General features: G+C 37.5%; 3 protein-coding genes across 7 annotated transcripts; 1 reads left to right on the plus strand and 2 right to left on the minus strand.

The window, feature by feature from the left end:
- Window positions 1-5,498: 5,498 nt before the first annotated feature.
- LOC116171952 (ADP-ribosylation factor 6) lies at window positions 5,499-7,902 on the minus strand. Of its 2 annotated transcripts, none has more exons than XM_031489014.1 (2): window positions 7,338-7,539; window positions 5,499-7,288 (listed from the first exon to the last, which is right to left on the minus strand). In XM_031489014.1, the coding sequence occupies exon 2, from the start codon at window positions 7,255-7,257 to the stop codon at window positions 6,730-6,732; it is 528 nt and encodes a 175-aa protein (XP_031344874.1). In that variant the 5' UTR covers window positions 7,258-7,288; window positions 7,338-7,539; the 3' UTR covers window positions 5,499-6,729. The 2 variants fall into 2 exon arrangements, with proteins under 2 accessions (XP_031344874.1, XP_031344873.1); XM_031489013.1 differs by lacking the exon at window positions 7,338-7,539 and adding an exon at window positions 7,548-7,902 and having other exon boundaries at window positions 6,386-7,288.
- Window positions 7,903-9,163: 1,261 nt separating this feature from the next.
- On the plus strand, window positions 9,164-11,263 carry LOC116171938 (arrestin domain-containing protein 2-like). Its single transcript, XM_031488991.1, has 6 exons — window positions 9,164-9,626; window positions 9,671-9,885; window positions 9,933-10,115; window positions 10,163-10,354; window positions 10,622-11,120; window positions 11,167-11,263. Exons 1-6 carry the CDS (start codon window positions 9,371-9,373, stop codon window positions 11,211-11,213), a joined length of 1,392 nt encoding a protein of 463 aa, XP_031344851.1. The 5' UTR covers window positions 9,164-9,370; the 3' UTR covers window positions 11,214-11,263.
- A 1,818-nt stretch (window positions 11,264-13,081) lies between these two features.
- LOC116171945 (palmitoyltransferase ZDHHC15B) lies at window positions 13,082-17,082 on the minus strand. Of its 4 annotated transcripts, none has more exons than XM_031489000.1 (7): window positions 16,753-17,082; window positions 16,584-16,705; window positions 16,186-16,530; window positions 16,010-16,139; window positions 15,837-15,963; window positions 14,118-14,198; window positions 13,082-13,325 (listed from the first exon to the last, which is right to left on the minus strand). In XM_031489000.1, the coding sequence occupies exons 1-7, from the start codon at window positions 16,892-16,894 to the stop codon at window positions 13,220-13,222; spliced, it is 1,053 nt and encodes a 350-aa protein (XP_031344860.1). In that variant the 5' UTR covers window positions 16,895-17,082; the 3' UTR covers window positions 13,082-13,219. The 4 variants fall into 4 exon arrangements, with proteins under 4 accessions (XP_031344860.1, XP_031344863.1, XP_031344862.1 ...); XM_031489002.1 differs by lacking the exon at window positions 13,082-13,325 and adding an exon at window positions 13,634-13,772; XM_031489001.1 differs by lacking the exon at window positions 13,082-13,325 and adding an exon at window positions 13,634-13,784.
- Between the last annotated feature and the right edge of the window lie 312 nt (window positions 17,083-17,394).

The following is a 17,394-nucleotide window of genomic DNA, read 5'->3' on the forward strand; positions in this document are numbered from 1 at the left end:
TTCAACTGCGATTCAGCTCGAGAAGACGAAACCCAAATCGGAATACTACGAAGCGAGACCACACACGTTGTTGTTTAGAATGTAAATTCTCCAAATTACATTACTTACGTTTTTCTTTGTCACTATAGAGCCAATCCATGCTCATTCTAAACGAAACAACCCCTCTCTAAAGTAAATTAAATCTTAAAACTCCACTTATTTATTATTATTAATACGCACCTACTACACGCACCGCATCGCATTCCCCGATTACCTAAGCTAAACAAATTCTTCAAAGGCCCTTTACGCATCATGTAGAACACCAAATTACCGTAATTTGCCTAAAGAAGAACTTTTCGACTACCTGTACGTACTAGCATTGAGGGTAAATAGGTAGATAAGAATTAATGCAAAATTCTTCTGACCTTTACAATTATCCGTATAAGTACTACTAACTGCTCCAGGCGATTATCTTTATGTCGCAAGGATGAGGTTGAGAGGTTTTAGAATTACCTGGTAAAATTCAAAGTGAGTCCTTAGGCCTCTTTTTCATCTTAAGCGTAATTAAGAAGTCACGCAGCTGTCTATTGAGCATATCAGTCCCGTGAAATTGAAACCTTTATTGCATTCTTAGCTAGCCTATTTATGAAGAGTAGTTTTCTATTTCTGTCCCTCCGCCCGTCAGCATGAACCATTAGTGCCCAACCAACACTGATCACAAAACGGCCCTTTGGTCGCAACAATAATAGCTACCGATGGTTCATGAGTTTTACAACAATGGGCGCCAATGACGTCGTCTATCTTGCTAATAAAGATCAGTGGCCAATATTTATGGTCCGGGAAGTTAGCACCAGACTGGTGTCGATAGTTAGGGCATTCATATTTGGCATCGGCAGACTTTGTAGTCAGAAGGATTCCCATTAAAATCGTGCAATTCAGGAACCAAGGCAATGAATATCGATATCACCACCGAACGAACACAATGTGAACAAAAACGGGAATTGGGCTGCAGGAGGAGGGAGCCTATTGTTCAACCAGAGGTGTCCGTTAGAGGCAGTGTGCGTCGTTGTGGTGCATCAGGTCCCCCGTTTTAGTAAATTCGATTTTGCCGAAAAGGCATGGCAAATTGTTGAGAGCAACGCGCGGCTGTGAAATTTTGTTTCCTGTTAGAGACACATGCCGCTATGGGGATGTTTCTTTCGCGAGATATGTGCATTACAATAAGGAATATGTGAGCGATTATGACACTCCATGAAATTCTCATTTGGCGATTCCTTATTGTTGAAATCGTTGCAACACTGTTTCGAGATGCACCGTTATGCGATGGCTTCGGTTGGTGGTGCGATCAAGACATTGTCAAGGTACGCAATCGTGTAAGGTATAGATCCTTGAGAACTTGGTTGATTGAACGTTGGAAAGTTTGCGCCGCATTCCTGAGATCACCGGAAACTGGAATATTCCGGAAGAGGTTGTAATGGCGGTCTTCTCAATGCTCGACGGCTCGACTGGTATTTGATGGAACGCACGCACGAGTTCGAGTTTTGAAAAGGTGCTGGTGCATTTATCCAGAATCTACGACGTACTGCCAATGGGGTAGTGGGTAACGATCTGGAATAGTTGCGGCGTTAAGCTGACGATAATCTCCACATGGCCTCCAAGGACCGTACTTCTTGGGAACGAAATGAAGCGGGCTCGCCCAGGGGGATTCAGAAGGTCGGCAGATTCCTAATTCTATTATGATGGCGAATTCAGCTCGAGCGGTGGTAAGTCTATGTTCGGTGGGGCTTTGAGAATACAGGTGGACCGGATGTTGTGATCTGGTGCGTAATTGCGTTACTTTATCACTGAGCACGTTGAACCGATCCAATTGAACACACAGAACTCGAGGATGCGAATGCACTTGCACTCCTGTTTCACCGTCTATCAGGCTTCTTCCTTTTACGTCCCCCAGCAGATTAAATCGGCGAAGGAAGTCGGAACCGATGATGGGCTGGTGAACGTCTGCACACAGAATGAACTGCCACACGAAGTTTCTGCGAATGCCTAGGTCTGGGGACAGCAACTTGGTACCGTATGGTCATCCCATTGGCAGCAAAAAGTTTATACTTGTCCGAGCTTTGGCGACGTCGCGAACTGAGGACTGGAAAGACGGACACGTCGGCTCCTGTATCCATTCAGAATCGAGTGTTGGATTTAGCGTCTTTAACGAGTAGGCGGCAAAAGTTTTTGGTGCCGTCGCACACTGCTGTGGATGGCAACGAGAAGATTAGTTTTTTGGACCGGCAAGTAAGCCTTGTACGAACATTTTTTGAACGCTGAACCGTCAACGATACCAGCATTCGCGTATCGGAGTTAAGAGGAAACTACCATGACCATCAGGGCCGTTGGGGTAGTTCTTCCGAAACAGATGTTTTACTGCTCGTCGGAGGACCCTGGGAACCATTCAGCATCTTAGAAACGGCTTCCGTGTCGATCGTCAATTAGTTAGCTGAAACCGCGAACGTGGTTCTCGTTCTTATTTTCTTATGGCGTGTAAATTATTTAGCCGGCAACGCTAAATAAAATGCTGTTGCGTTTTATGGATTGCAATATGTACAAAATGGTATAGCCGAAGTGCACGCGGCGAGTGCTGCCGTCGGAGCGCGTTTGCGGGTCTTCTAGCAGGTGGAGCGTGGTGCCAGGTCGACCTGGCAAGGCGAACCGGTTGTTTCTTGAAGCGCCCTCCAAGCAGGAATTGGTTTTGCAGGAAGGTCTATAACAACAAATAAGTATTTGTTTTTGATTAAATTTCAATAAAGATAATTATTTAGACCTTTTTACATTTTATATTTCAAGTCAAAAAAAGGATTTGAGTCCAATCACCATCACTAAAGATGCGGATCGATGATTCCAACCGAGGTTATAGACTAGAAACCAATTTCGAAAAAAAATTCAAAGGGCTGTAACTTTTGAACTAGTACCTCAATCTTGGAACTGTTTGAAATTATGGATTCTACAGGCCACATTCTATAAGAAAATTTTTTTTCCGGGTCGATTTGAGACAATTTTTTTTTTCGGGGCTCAAAAAAAGGCAGTGTACAACCTTCCTTTCTTACCAAAAATCGACTGCACCAAAATTTCTCGGGAAAACACTTTTTCTTATTACTTTTGGGGCGCAGAATCCAAAACGATTCGTACTTTTTCGATTAGACTTCTCAATCAAAAGTTACGCAATTTCGAAAGAAAATTCAAAGGGCTGTAACTTTTGGACTAGTAGTCCAATCTTGGAACTGTTTGAAATTATGGATTCTACAGGCCACATTCTATAAGAAAATTTTTTTCCGGGTCGATCTGAGACAATTTTTTTTTCCAGGGCTCAAAAAAAGGCAGTGTTATAACCTTCCTTTTTACCAAAAATCGACTACACCAAAATTTCTCGGGAAAACACTTTTTCTTATTAATTTGGGTGCGTAGAATCCAAATCAATTCGTACTTTTTCGATCAAACTTCTCAATCAAAAGTTATAGACTAGAAACCAATTTCGAAAAAAAATTCAAAGGGCTGTAACTTTTGAACTAGTAGCCCAATCTTGGAACTGTTTGAAATTATGGATTCTACAGGCAACATTCTATAAGAAAAATTTTTTCCCGGGTCGAACTGAGACAATTTTTATTTCGGGGTTCAAAAAAAGGCAGTGTATAACCTTCCATTTTTACCAAAAATTGACTGCACCAAAATTTCTCGGGAAAACACTTTTTCTTATTAATTTGGGTGCGTAGAATCCAAATCAATTCGTACTTTTTCGATCAGACTTCTTAATCAAAAGTTGTAGACTAGAAACCAATTTCGAAAAAAAATTCAAAGGGCTGTAACTTTTGAACTAGTAGCCCAATCTTGGAACTGTTTGAAATTATGGATTCTACGGGCCACATTCTATAGGAAAAAATTTTTTCCGGGTCGATCTGAGACAATTTTTTTTTCGGAGCTCAAAAAAAGGCAGTGTATAACCTTCCTTTTTTACCAAAAATCGACTGCACCAAAATTTCTCGGGAAAACATTTTTTCTTATTAATTTTGGTGCGTAGAATCCAAAACAATTCGTACTTTTTCGATTAGACTTCTCAATCAAAAGTTATAGACTAGAAACCAATTTCGAAAAAAAAATCAAAGGGCTGTAACTTTTGAACTAGTAGCCCAATCTTGGAACTGTTTGAAATTATGGATTCTACAGGCCACATTCTATAAGAAAATTTTTTTCCGGGTCGATCTGAGACAATTTTTTTCGGGGCTCAAAAAAAGGCAGTGTATAACCTTCCTTTTTTACCAAAAATCGACTACACCAAAATTTCTCGGGAAAACCCTTTTTCTTATTAATTTTGGTGCGTAGAATCCAAAACAATTCGTACTTTTTCGATTAGACTTCTCAATCAAAAGTTATAGACTAGAAACTAATTTCGAAAAAAAATTCAAAGGGCTGTAACTTTTGAACTAGTAGCCCAATCTTGGAACTGTTTGAAATTATGGATTCTACAGGCCACATTCTATAAGAAAATTTTTTTTCCGGGTCGATCTGAGATAATTTTTTTTCGGGATCAAAAAAAAGGCAGTGTATAAGTAACCTTCCTTTCTTACCAAAAATCGACTACACCAAAATTTCTCGGGAAAACACTTTTTCAGGTCAGACTTCTCAATCAAAAGTTATAGACGAGATTCCAACCCTTTTTTTTGGTGGATTTGTCCCAGCTCTGATGGCTTTTCGACCATCACTGCAAAATCATCTCTAGACTGGTGCTTGAATATTACTATGATTTACTAGAACAAGTAGGTATTATCCAGCAACTCCCTTGACCTCCTGTGGGTTAAAGGCCAAAACACAAGGTCAGATTGCCGCCACGCGAGAGGGCACCACAGGCATCTCGCGCGATTTTGTACAGTTACCCAAGAAAAACCTGTACTTGGACAAAACATAACATGCAAGATGAGTGTCCTGCAGTCATTTGAATGAGGAATCATAGCCAAGATTACATCCATTTACTCTGGAGGTGTCCTCAATAAGTTCACCCTCCACTCGCAATATCCAAAATCGTTACAAAAAGCATATCATGATGTTCCACTGAATGTAAAAAAAGTGGTGTCCACTTCCGGTACAACGAACATGGGCATAATAACTACATGTGATGTGAACAGTAAAAGAAACAATGGAGAATTTAACAGTTGTAGTTCACTTTGAGCTCATTTAAACTATAAAGCTTCAAATATTATTTAGTAAGAGAACGATCTTGTTTTCGTTTATATATATGCCAAAATTGTAACTAATGCAGTTTTTGGGAGATTCACAAAATTTGTGCCGATGCATGCTTTATAATTTTAAGACATTTTATCTTGTTTTTAAGTTGTGTCGATTACAAGGTAAATCCTAGCCTGCTTATTATACCGTAAACAGGTGTGCTAAAATATAATGCGGTAGCGATATTAAAAAATATATTCATATTGTTTTGGCAATCATTTTTACCTATAGATTTATATAAGCAAACTAAGATATTAACATAAAATATTTTATTGGTTTCATGTTTGAAAATGTAGACCAATTTGCTGAAGAAAATCTTCAAGTTATAAATGTAGGCAACAAAATTAATTCTAAATGTATGCTAAAGGAGCGAGGACAATTCTTCCACTATCGCTTGAGTAAGCAAAATAAAAAAAAGGGCAAGTTTCTGACAAATGTTTCTTAATTCAATTAAAGCAAATTGTTTCTGCCATTTATATAAGGCTTCTTTGAGATGTTTTTCAAACTAGGATCAATTGCAAATGCAATTCTACATTATTACTAGTGATCAAGTAAAAAATATATACAGCAATATAGAATTAGGCGACAAGTTGATCCTACTCAATACAGGGACGTTCGAACAGAGCGAATAGAAAAACAATTGGATGATTTTGATACAGGGCACTAGCTTACAGTAACGTTAAATGTCTTTCAGTTAGTAATGTAATCAATGAAAACAAGCATACAGAACATTTTGATACGATTAGTTATGGCAGTACATAAAAAATAACAAAATATTTAGTCACATTACAGACACTGGAGGAAATGTAAATATTACATTACTTATTCTAAACTGTAAAAAGTTCGTTTACTTAAATTGGAATGTGGATATCACATTAAATTATCACATGAAAAACATTTCCTATAAATGATTTATATTAAAATGCGACAAATTTTAACAAACTAACAGTTGTATTAATTTCATACGAACTCTTAAAATTTCCCTCGATACATAAAGAATGAATTTCTCCACAACGCCCTGTAATTTAATATTAACGAATTAGAGTTTATTGCACAGTCAAAATGCTTTCATTATCGAAGACACTTGCAAATATCTAAAGGTATTTTGCGGTAAGCGTACTAAAAAATAACAAAAAGTGTATCCAATTTAACATTTTATATTATATAAAAAACAAATAAAAAAAACAAACAATAAATACCTGCTTTAAGGATTTCCTACAATTAAAATAATTTGCTATATTTCCTACTGACAAACAATATCGCTGGCTCCTACATAAAAGTGTGAATATACAATTACTACATGATTTCAAGTTATATTGCCGTTATTTGGTGGCACATGTGTGGCAACAATATTTTACACGGAAAACAATTCAAATTCATTCAAATTAAATAGTACGATCAATTTATTTACAAAATATATCCTTACAGTAATTTTACAATAGCGTTCGTATGCGTTATGTACTAAAATGAGAAACTGCGTGGATGCTATAACTTATGATTACTAGTAAGCCACGTAAGACCTTCATAAAGCCCGTCCCCGGTAGTCGCACATGCAGGTTGTACATACCAGTTACGATCACGAATACGCGTAAGGCCTAATTTCTCCTGTATCTCGTGCGGTTTCATCGCCTCGGGTAAATCCTGCTTATTGGCAAATATTAGAATTATCGCATCGCGCATCTCTCTGTCATTAATTATTCGATGTAACTCCTGCCTCGCTTCGTCTATACGATCACGATCCGCACAATCGACTACAAATATTAAACCTTGAGTTCCAGTGTAATAATGACGCCACAAAGGCCGGATTTTATCCTGACCTCCCACATCCCACACATTAAATTTCACATTTTTATAAGTAACAGTTTCTACATTAAATCCGACTGTCGGTATCGTAGTTACGGACTGTCCCAACTTTAATTTATAAAGTATCGTAGTTTTGCCAGCAGCATCTAATCCTAGCATCAAGATTCTCATCTCCTTGTTGCCGAATATTTTCGACAGCAACTTCCCCATAGTGCTGGAGAAACCGGACGAAGACTGCGCTCTAAAAATAACATAATACTTACTACTTAAAGGTATTGCGATTTAATTACAAGTGAGATTATTTTGCGGGCGGATAGTAGTCATCTTCCATTTAAGAATTACATTACACCCAAGCCCAACACACATGACAGAAGTTAATTTGACAGTGACAAATAGGCGTGTGTTTCTACCATGGCGGGTCAACTAACGGCACTAGATCGATGGACCGTAAATTGTTCCGATCCATCGACTGTTTATAACAAATTTTTTATTATACGTACCACTACACATTTACAAAGTTTGCAATAACGTTTAGCCGAGATTTTTCTATGCCACGAATAACCATATTGGACGGTCAAAGGGGAACTTTCTTAATTCGATGACGTAGCCGGGATGGCTTTTGCTTATTTGTATAAAAACTAAATTTTCGCGAAACTTCACGATCTTCAACGAACATTTCGAACACTATCATGGATTTCCTCAAGCGCGATATCCTTATCCACTATAATAGCCGCTAGCGTATCCTTATCTCGTTATTGTTAATTAGCGGAAGCTTTATTAATAGAGTCTAGGACACGACGTCCATCGGTCACCACGTGCACTTTTAAAGTATAATCATTGACTAATACCCCCCCATAGTCAATGGTATAATGTTTTACTTTGGTTACGCCGTTCACCACAAATTATGTTACTTTGGAGATAATAAAGGTCTCTTGGTCACAATCGCCCCACCAAACACACCATTTCCTTTCGTTTCATTCTGTAATTGTAAATGATGGTCATTTTTGCGTGGATGGTCGGTGGTTCCCTTTCTTGTCTAAAACCCTTCTGGATTTGTAGGCGAGGGTGAGCGAATGTATCCGCGCACTTCGCATATTTAGCGCCATTGTACGTGCTGCCTCCATGTGCCTTTTTTTGTTGTTATTCGGGAAATGGGGAACTGTGTAACGCAGCTCCAAAATGCGTGTGGAGCTTCCACCAAATACCACCTGGTAGTACAAGAGGACTGCCTTTCTAAGCTCCGGAAGGCTGCCATCTGGGTCCCGGGGAACCTGACGACCTGGTGGCGGTCAGAATTACTGGGCAAGGGTAGGACCAGGCTAACCTAATCACCCGGGGGTGGGGGGGGGGGGGCTCAGTGATGGTTTTTCCTCTCTAAAGAAGGTGAGGCTTTACTATAACCACTCTTGGTATAACCCAGCCGGACCTACGGAATTATAGGTAGCTGTGTCACCAATGGCAAAGAGTACTAAATACTTCATAAATGTACTGAAAGTAACCAGTATTCAGTAACAAATATATTACTTTTACTTTTTTTTATTACACCGTGCTTTTACTTGGAGTATTAAGTAACAGCATTGAATAAAAAATTAAAACAGTAACATTAAGTAAAGTCAGTTTGTCATTACCAGCACGCCCGTATAAGCAGGTGCGGTAAATATTTTTCTAGGTGGGGCCTAAGTAAAAGAAATACAATCTTTTACCAACTTTTTGGTTCTTCGTTTGACAGGATCAACAAATAAGAACACATTAAAGCGTATAGCTTCTCACAAATTCTCAGAAATTATAAATTCTTTGTAAAATTTCATTGTTACATAGTAATTCGTCTATTATTGTAGAAATCAAAACATATTTGTTATTTACAGGATCAACAAACCGCCCTAGGCGAGGCCCTAGGTATAGTCCTTTTTGTTTCCTTGTTTGAGATGGTTTACAGGTTCCACAAACCACACTATTTAATTTAAGTGCACATAAAAGGAGACTCTTCCTTCCCTGTTTCAAAAAAAATCATTTATTTAAGTATTTATTTATTATTAAAAACTTGTTCAAAGGCTTTCATCACAGCAACGCATGCGCTTTTGGTGGGAGTCACGTTTAGTTTCAGATGCGAAATGATATCTGGCAGCTGTGGCAACACTGATCACCACAATAATTTGTTTATTAATTTATGAGTAATTAATTCCTAATCTTCAAAAAAGTGTACAGTATTATAATTAATAGTTTTGTAATCAATGGTTCCGTTTCTCGAATCCCGCTGATAAAGTTTGGTTGGTTTATCTAGTCCAATTTTTGTTGAGGTTATAGCAGGAATTTCTGTGCCGCAATGTCTATTGAAGTGTTTCTGGATAATTATGGAGGCGCCTGCTTTCCTGGACAAACAATTGCCGGTCGAGTCGAGTGCTCATTTAATAAAGAAAAGAATCTAAGGGCTGTTAAAATAAAATTTAAAGGCAGGGCGGAGACGGAATGGTACGAATCTGAAAGTTACTACGATCATTCTTCCAAAAAACACAGAACACGCCGTGTCCGGTATAGTGGGGAAGAGGTTTACTTTGATGCCGAATACATATTGCTACAAGGTACAATCTTGGACCATTGGACTTTGTAATCGATGTAATTTTAGGTGGAGAAAACTTTGTTTTACCACCTGGTAGGCATTCGTATCCGTTTTCTTACATCCTACCTGCACAATTACCATCGAGTTTCGAGGGTGTTCATGGCAATATTCGGTATAGCATTAAAGGCACCATTGATCGTCCGTGGAAATTCGATTATGAATCAAAAATCGGATTAAATATTGTTTCTCCTTTGGATCTGAACTATTTACCTGGTTTACGGGTAAGTACACGATATCTAAAGTAAAACTGACAGGTTGTTAAATTTAGGAACCGAAAGCGTTCAGCGATGATAAGCATTTATGCTGTTGCTGGTGCAGATCTGGCCCATTGACGTTGCAGGTCTCCATTCCGGCTACAGGATATTGCCCTGATCAAGATGTTAATGTCGGAGCTTGCGTTATGAATCTCTCAAATGTTAGTGTGGAAAATGTAGTGTTCAAGATTTATAGAGTAAGTACTTTGAGTTTGTATCGTTTCATGGATACGTTGTATTATAGCATGTCGAATTTATTTCCCATTACCCATCGACCCGTCATCGATTTGAGGAAGTTCTTGTAGCTGAAGTTGTTGAAGGTGGTATTGGGGCCCACGGTGAACATTCTTGGACTTCTAAACTTAAGATACCATCCAATATGGTGTACCCTAATTTAATACCGTGTAGTATAATGAATGCAACGTACGAATTGAAAGTAAGTTTATATCGAACAAAGGTATTCTTTGCCACTTAGGTCCCATTTTCCCACATTTAATTCGCAATTAGTCTAATAACTCATTATACAAACATAGGTAATTAACACTGTCTTGCATGGGATTCGAATCCACGACCCAGAACCTCTTTCTGACTGCTTCAACTTTACTCAATAGTAACATTTCCATCAACCAAATGGTGCTTTTAACAGATAAATAAGCCCTTAGTAATTGTGCATGATGAAAGTAATGATAAATATTTTATTTAGGCGAAAGCAGTGTTGCCATGTCCTCACTCGAATTTAACTATCGAAATCCCAATTACGATTGGCTCAGTGCCATTAGCTGGAGTACCTTTATCTGGTGTTCCTATGGGTCCTCCGCCGGAACAACTCCCACTGCCCACATACAATCAGGTTCCGAGTTCAGTTGGACCCTACCCTCCTGGCCCAGTAGTTGGTGGAGCAACCGCTCCTCCCGGTGATTTGACACCTCTCCTATCATACGATAACATTAATTATCCCCCTGAAAAAGCTCCTCTCGCTCCACCTTATCCTACCAATAATATGGAAGGGCCCTCCAACGGCGCTCCCTATGTGCCTCCTGCTGGTGCCCCATTTGCACCAACACCTGGAGCGCCATATCCACCTGTCGGGGCAGCGCCATATCCACCTGTCGGGGCAGCACCATATCCACCTGTCGGGGCAGCACCATATCCGATGCCGGCTTCGGCACCGTACCCTCCGGGTGCACCAATTGACTCAACAGGTAAGCGCCAAATTCCTTTATATTTGCGATTGAATGTATTTTTTAGCTCCACCAACTTATGATGAGACTGTAAAATTTAATGAAAAACGCTAATTCTGTTAGATAAAGACGTGTTATCCATATACATCTTAAGTAGTGTTTTGCATGCCTGTTTGAATCGCACAGTTAATAGTATATACCGAAATTATCCAGTCATAGTTTGTGATTGATACTTTCGGAGTGGTTAAGTGTAACCTAAAATGTTGTTGACTATATAACATAAAGCTAGGGATAGTGTCATCTTTGTGGTAGGTAAGCATGTTGTATTTTCAGATCCACAAGGCCGCTTTCTTTTGAAACAATTAAGTACAATCCAGCTTGGAACTTAGGGGTTAGTTTGGTTGTAATTGGATAATTTTGGTAATACATGCATAAGGTGTATGCTCAGGGTAAACATATAGATCGATAAGACTTTGTCAGGGGCAAATCTACCATGACGTTAATGATACATTTTCCCGGTCCCACGGAAACATAAATTCTTTTTCCTCCAATTTTATCAATCAATTCCAAATGTTTCACTTTAATGATTTTGTTATACATTATGCAGGATAATAATAATCATTTTTGTAAGTTTTTAACAATTTTTATTTATCAAAGGCCTACAAATGATTATTAGCGTCTGACCCCTAAAACGCCCTTAACTTGTTCTTTACTTTGTAAGTGACCTTAAATAGCCCGATATTTTCATATTGATACTACAAAGTGCCTATACAACTACTTAGTAACAAACAACAAAGAAAAAGGTTTTATAGGTACATTTGAAACGGTGATATATACACAGTAGGATCGCCAGATGAAGCCATTTGCTTATGTGACGATCCTATGGTAAATAAAGCACAAAAGTGTTGCGTTCAAGAATTACACTCATAAAGTTATGTACTTACATTCCTGAATGGAATTACTTCAGCCGTGCCATTAAACAGTACTTTTACAGTTCAACGTCCATGATATCTACATATTTCTTATACCAAATTCTCTGACTGAACAAAAGTAAAATATTGAAGTAGGAACAGTTAATTATGAACACAAACGCCATCCATATATTTGCCATTTTATAACTAAATTAGATCATTGCTTTTTAAATTTCGCGTTGGATCATGATCCTCGATGTTTTAATGACATATGTTAAAAATATATATTTACGAAAAGTGTATACAAATTTGTCTATATTGTTATATTTGTAATAATATATTATGTACGTTTACAATACATATTATAAAGAAACTGTGTTTTTAAGCAAGTTTTATTATTATTATTAACAAAATTCTCCAGGCTAATCAACGTTGGGGACGTAGGTTAAAAGCGACTTAACTTCAGGCTATCAAAACGATGAACGGCTAATAAACACGGTGGGGGTAGGCTTAAGTCTTGACCTGCTAGAGAACAGGGTAAGATTGACGACTTACAAAGCCCCGCGCTATTGAGTGGAGGCTTTCGTTTTCACGACGCGCGTGACCGACCTGCATAGCTCAGAAGAGCTTACGTTAGAAGCTCTAACTTTGGCTACAAGGGTCCTGCGTTCGAATCCCAGGTAAGGCATGGCTGTTTGTGATTGTATAGTGGGTTGAGTGGGAAGAGTAGCAAATTGCTAACACTCCGCCCACTATAAAGGCAATAAAAAAAAAAAATTACGTGACGTCACAGCGTTTATACGAATAATGGCGAGCGCGCGATGTTACGTGACGCCCCACCTGAAATCCAGAATCCGTTTTTGTTACAATTATCTTCAAAACGCTGCTCAAACAGATATCAAAAATAGTTAGTTTTATAAAAATTAAACCTGGATCGGACCAACATAATCTGCGGAAGCGTCCGACTGTTTTGTAATAGAGTTCAAGACTCCACCAAGACCATCGAGATCCAGTATGTAGAAGTGCGTAACAATTTTTGATCGTTTTCTCTTTGTAAGGAAATACACAATATATTTGTAAAAATCTATTTTTCTAAAAATGTAACATAAATAGTGAAAAACGAAACTTGTGCTAATAAGAAACTTATACTATAAGTCATGTACTTCTGCAGTTGCCCGATCGCAAATGACTGCGAATAAGTCCAATTTGTTAGGGAACTGAAAATGTTTCTTCGTCCAAGTGTCGGCTATCAATTAGTAAGTGTTCAGCATCTTCGTCCATATGCCTCTGTGGAAATGTATAGCCGTCACCCAAGCTGAACCAAAAATAAACGTTACAGTCAATTATAATTCTTATAAGTAATTGTTACCTAATTTTAACCTATGGTACTTTTCATAGATTATGTGACACACAATACACGTACAATCGAAATTCCCTCACCTTTAACCATTTGATTACTTATCACCTACTTTTGTAAAAACAACAGTTGGAGTGGTACTACAACTACACTAAACAGCTTCGTGAATGGTAACTATATACAAATTGTTTAATGAACTTGTTTATGCTGTAAAGGCAAGATTTAGGTAATTCACTTCACATAGGAAAATGAACATAAAAAATAAACAATCTTTAGTATATTTATTACAGACTTGTATTTAAACGTCATAAGACACATTTAAGTACATAACAATATTAAATTTAAATTATGGATGGCGTAGTTTCAATTGGACACAACTTGGTGGCTTCAGTATCAACGCACAAGCTGTTCAAAAAACTGTCGAATAATTGTGAATTTATTCAAAATGCTATTAGTATGTAAAAGACACATGCATCTCACACTTCTGGTGTTATAATGATTGGCGACTTAAGGTTTAGTACTCTGATTTATATGAATCAAGGAAGTCTGAATGTTTAAAGCACTGTGTTATAAAATGTGGGAAAAACAGATTCCTTGATTCAATTATTCTTAATATCATATGTGTATCACATCATTATAAAATCATTGTTATTAATCAAATAATAAAAACAGACACAATCACTATTAATACTGATGTTAGCCATTCGCATCTTAACACCTACAGCACTTATGCCAAAGCGTTATTCTAACCTGTTTTGCGTGGAATCCATTGAATGATAGAACCTTGGCTGATGCTGACTTTGCACAGGGTACGTCACACCATCACCCAAACTATAAAAATAATAATATGAACAGTCCACACCAGCTGTTGTTTTTCATCTGTATCAAAGCCACATTGAAAAAGTTAAGTACCCCCAAATTGTGCATTAGATTTCATAAGTTCGAAAATCGAGATTAACACAGTTAAGAGCACCTTGTCAAGTACAACAACAGTAAGGTAAAAAAGTTGATTTAGAAACTTAACACTATAAACATTAACTAACTTAGATAAGTGTGGCATGTAGCCAAGAGCGCGAACCTAAAAACGTTAACACCTAGGAAGATATAAAAGACATTCATTGTTGGGTTGGAGACTACGAAGGTTTTAAGATCATGCAAAGCAATCAACCAAAGTTAGTGCTTTCCCACAAAACAAAATAAGTGTACAATTAGAAGGACAAATGATTATATCTTTACCGATCCACTGCTTCATTAATTTTTATTTGTTGGACAGCAGAGTTTCTGAACACACTTCGATGTGTAATTTTAAAGCGAAAATCCGTGACCGATTGACGAAAAATTATTATAAAAGTTCAATATGACAATATCTCCCTTTGATAGGTAAAACTCAAAGTGAATTTTTACATGACTATAGATTGAGGTAATTTTTTTTAATATTAAATTGTTTGTTCACGCTCACTGTGGCTATATTGATTGAAAAAGAGAATAAAGAAAATGAGAAAAACCAGAAAAATTCAAACAAAAGCAAATGAGCCACCCAAGAATAAAATTCAAAACCAATTCAACACATTAGGTACCGTGTTGTGATACTTACGAAGAGGAATTATTTCCAGAACTTGTGTACGATATAAATGAGGAAGGAATAGTTTGCCCTTATAAAAACCTTGGAAGTCAGTGGGCCTAATCGGAAGTGGACTGAGAAGTAAGATATTTTAACATATAATGAAAAAGGCATTATAAACTTTGGACCTTGGGAATTAATTAACAGCAATACCTAAATAAGTTTTATTTGGTTTTTTTATACAATAATAGTACCAAGACCGCACAGTGTGGGGGCGCACCATCTTGCTGGACCCACAAATCATTTCTATTTGGAAACAGTCGATTTGATTATTGATATGGTTGAATAGAGAATTAAAAGACCTTTCAAATATTCTAGAAGTATACTCGGATTGCGGTTAAGCATAATATAATATAGAAGTGAATAGTACCAAAATTTGAGTTTTTAAAGAATGAGGTGTCTCGTATGTTACACCATTTCTAAGACAGCGATTATTTTAAATAAATAAATGGATCTTCCATTCAAGTCTGTGTAAAACTACCAAGCATCTTTACAACACAAAAAATGCGTAACAGTAAAGACATAATCTTTTGTCGACATACTAATCAGATAGCATCATTGGGCAGCATAAAGGGGTATTGTTCCACTTATCCTAAATGGGTGACTAGCAACAGAATGAGCCTGCTGATAAGCCTACCTCATCAATCTCTATTGCATCTGATCATTGAATCTATCAATTAAAGTGACATTGCTCTTACTTGATTAGATAATTAACTGACTGTGTCATTTATAGTAGCCAATTCATTAGGTATAATTACACAGTATAATAAACAATTGGTTTCCGCTTTAGCATAGCATCCCATCCAGTGATAGTGAAGCTTGAGAATATAAAATAACTTGTGACTCACCTGGAACTGACAGGCAGAAACCATTTTTTAGAATCATTGCCGAATACTTCCAAAAAATTGTTATAAACTCCGAGGCCGAAACCGTTCTTGTCGGGTCCTGTACGAAAGATTGCAGGTCGAAATGCTTCTGCATATTACAATATTAGATCGGGACAATAAACCATATGTCTTACCTAATGTGGTACGATTGTAAATTACTAAATAACAGTGGTAACCGAATAGGGATACTAAACTAACAGCAAACATCAAAGCGACAAAAAATAGAAACAATATGTGAAACTTTCCCATTCCTTCCAGGTCGCCCTAAAAACAAATCCTTACACACAACTTCAACATTTGCCAACGTTACCTTCCAAAATGCGATGAAATATTGCAGGGACGTCAAAGATACATATATACAGTAAATTAGGGAGTAAGCGAGAAATAATATAAAAAACTTATAATTTGTGAAGCAAACGCAATTGTTAACCCACGGACAGTGATGGTCCATCTTCAGTACACATTCACCACAAACGGAACAGTGATGAGCCCTATCCGGCTTGATATTTCTACACTCTTCGCAATATCTCACCGTTCCATTAATAGTACAATTAGTATTTGGTAATTCTCTAGAGAAAGTCTCTAAAATATGCCGTTGCATCTCTTCGTTTTCGGCATGCATCAGTCTCTCATACTCACTATCCGGCAAATGAAACTAAAACCGACAGACCATTAGTCGTAATGACAGCGTGTAGCACTACAGCCTACCTTGTCAGGTACTTTTCCTATGTCAGTGAAAATAGTCTTCCAATACGCCCAACAAAACATAATAAGCGTTATGTGATAGATAATGAGATATATAATTTGATTGACGGTAGATTCTACGGTAACTGAAAGAGGTCGAATGGGCATAAGGAATTGATTCAATTACACTTACCTATACATAGTTGTACTACATAGGCGTAATAAGACCACACAATAATTGTCACAATAAATAAAACTGGGATCCACTTGACAGCTTTTATGCACCAAAAACATTTTCTTTTACTGTTTCTTTTATCAACCCTCGGTAAAGCCATATTTGGAAGTTAAACAGAGCTTATCTACATACTACATTATTTACGTGTAAAAATAGAAAATAATGACACTTTTAACAGCGCTAATTTATTATAAACTTTTAACACATGTTAAGTTTATTGTAGAAAAGGGGCGGGGTACCCCTTTCGATCACAGCATAAGCTCACACCAATACACTTTCCGTGTGAACTCTGCTCACCCCACTACAACCGTATAAACCAATAATTCAGAACGTGACTCTTTATCAAAGCTTCGTTAGCGCCATCTTCAAAACTATTTGACCTTGAAATAAAATTACTTTATCTTCGTCAACCTATTGCAATATAAGGTGTGGACAAGTGCAGGTTGGGGATGTTAATGATAGCCACCCAGTAAGGTTTACATGACCACTCTCATTCCAGTTTTTGGAAAAATGCCATGAGGGGGGGGGGGGTCACCAAACTTCATTTGAGCATACAAATATATGACCTCATGGTGATAACGATAATTGTAAGGAAAAGGT

The sequence above is a fragment of the Photinus pyralis genome, unplaced genomic scaffold (genome assembly GCF_008802855.1).
Source record: "Photinus pyralis isolate 1611_PpyrPB1 unplaced genomic scaffold, Ppyr1.3 Ppyr1.4_LG5, whole genome shotgun sequence".
Taxonomy (NCBI): domain Eukaryota; kingdom Metazoa; phylum Arthropoda; class Insecta; order Coleoptera; family Lampyridae; genus Photinus; species Photinus pyralis.

Coding starts and splice junctions, on each gene's coding strand:
- LOC116171952 (XM_031489014.1), bottom strand. CDS start 7,257: ATGGGGAAGTTGCTGTCGAAAATATTCGGCAACAAGGAGATGAGAATC.
- LOC116171938 (XM_031488991.1), top strand. CDS start 9,371: ATGTCTATTGAAGTGTTTCTGGATAATTATGGAGGCGCCTGCTTTCCT. Junction 9,627..9,670: donor CGAATACATATTGCTACAAG/GTACAATCTTGG, acceptor ATGTAATTTTAG/GTGGAGAAAACTTTGTTTTA. Junction 9,886..9,932: donor ACTATTTACCTGGTTTACGG/GTAAGTACACGA, acceptor TGTTAAATTTAG/GAACCGAAAGCGTTCAGCGA.
- LOC116171945 (XM_031489000.1), bottom strand. CDS start 16,894: ATGGCTTTACCGAGGGTTGATAAAAGAAACAGTAAAAGAAAATGTTTT. Junction 15,964..16,009: donor TTACAATCGTACCACATTAG/GTAAGACATATG, acceptor TGTAATATGCAG/AAGCATTTCGACCTGCAATC. Junction 13,326..14,117: donor ATGGATTCCACGCAAAACAG/GTTAGAATAACG, acceptor TTTTTGGTTCAG/CTTGGGTGACGGCTATACAT.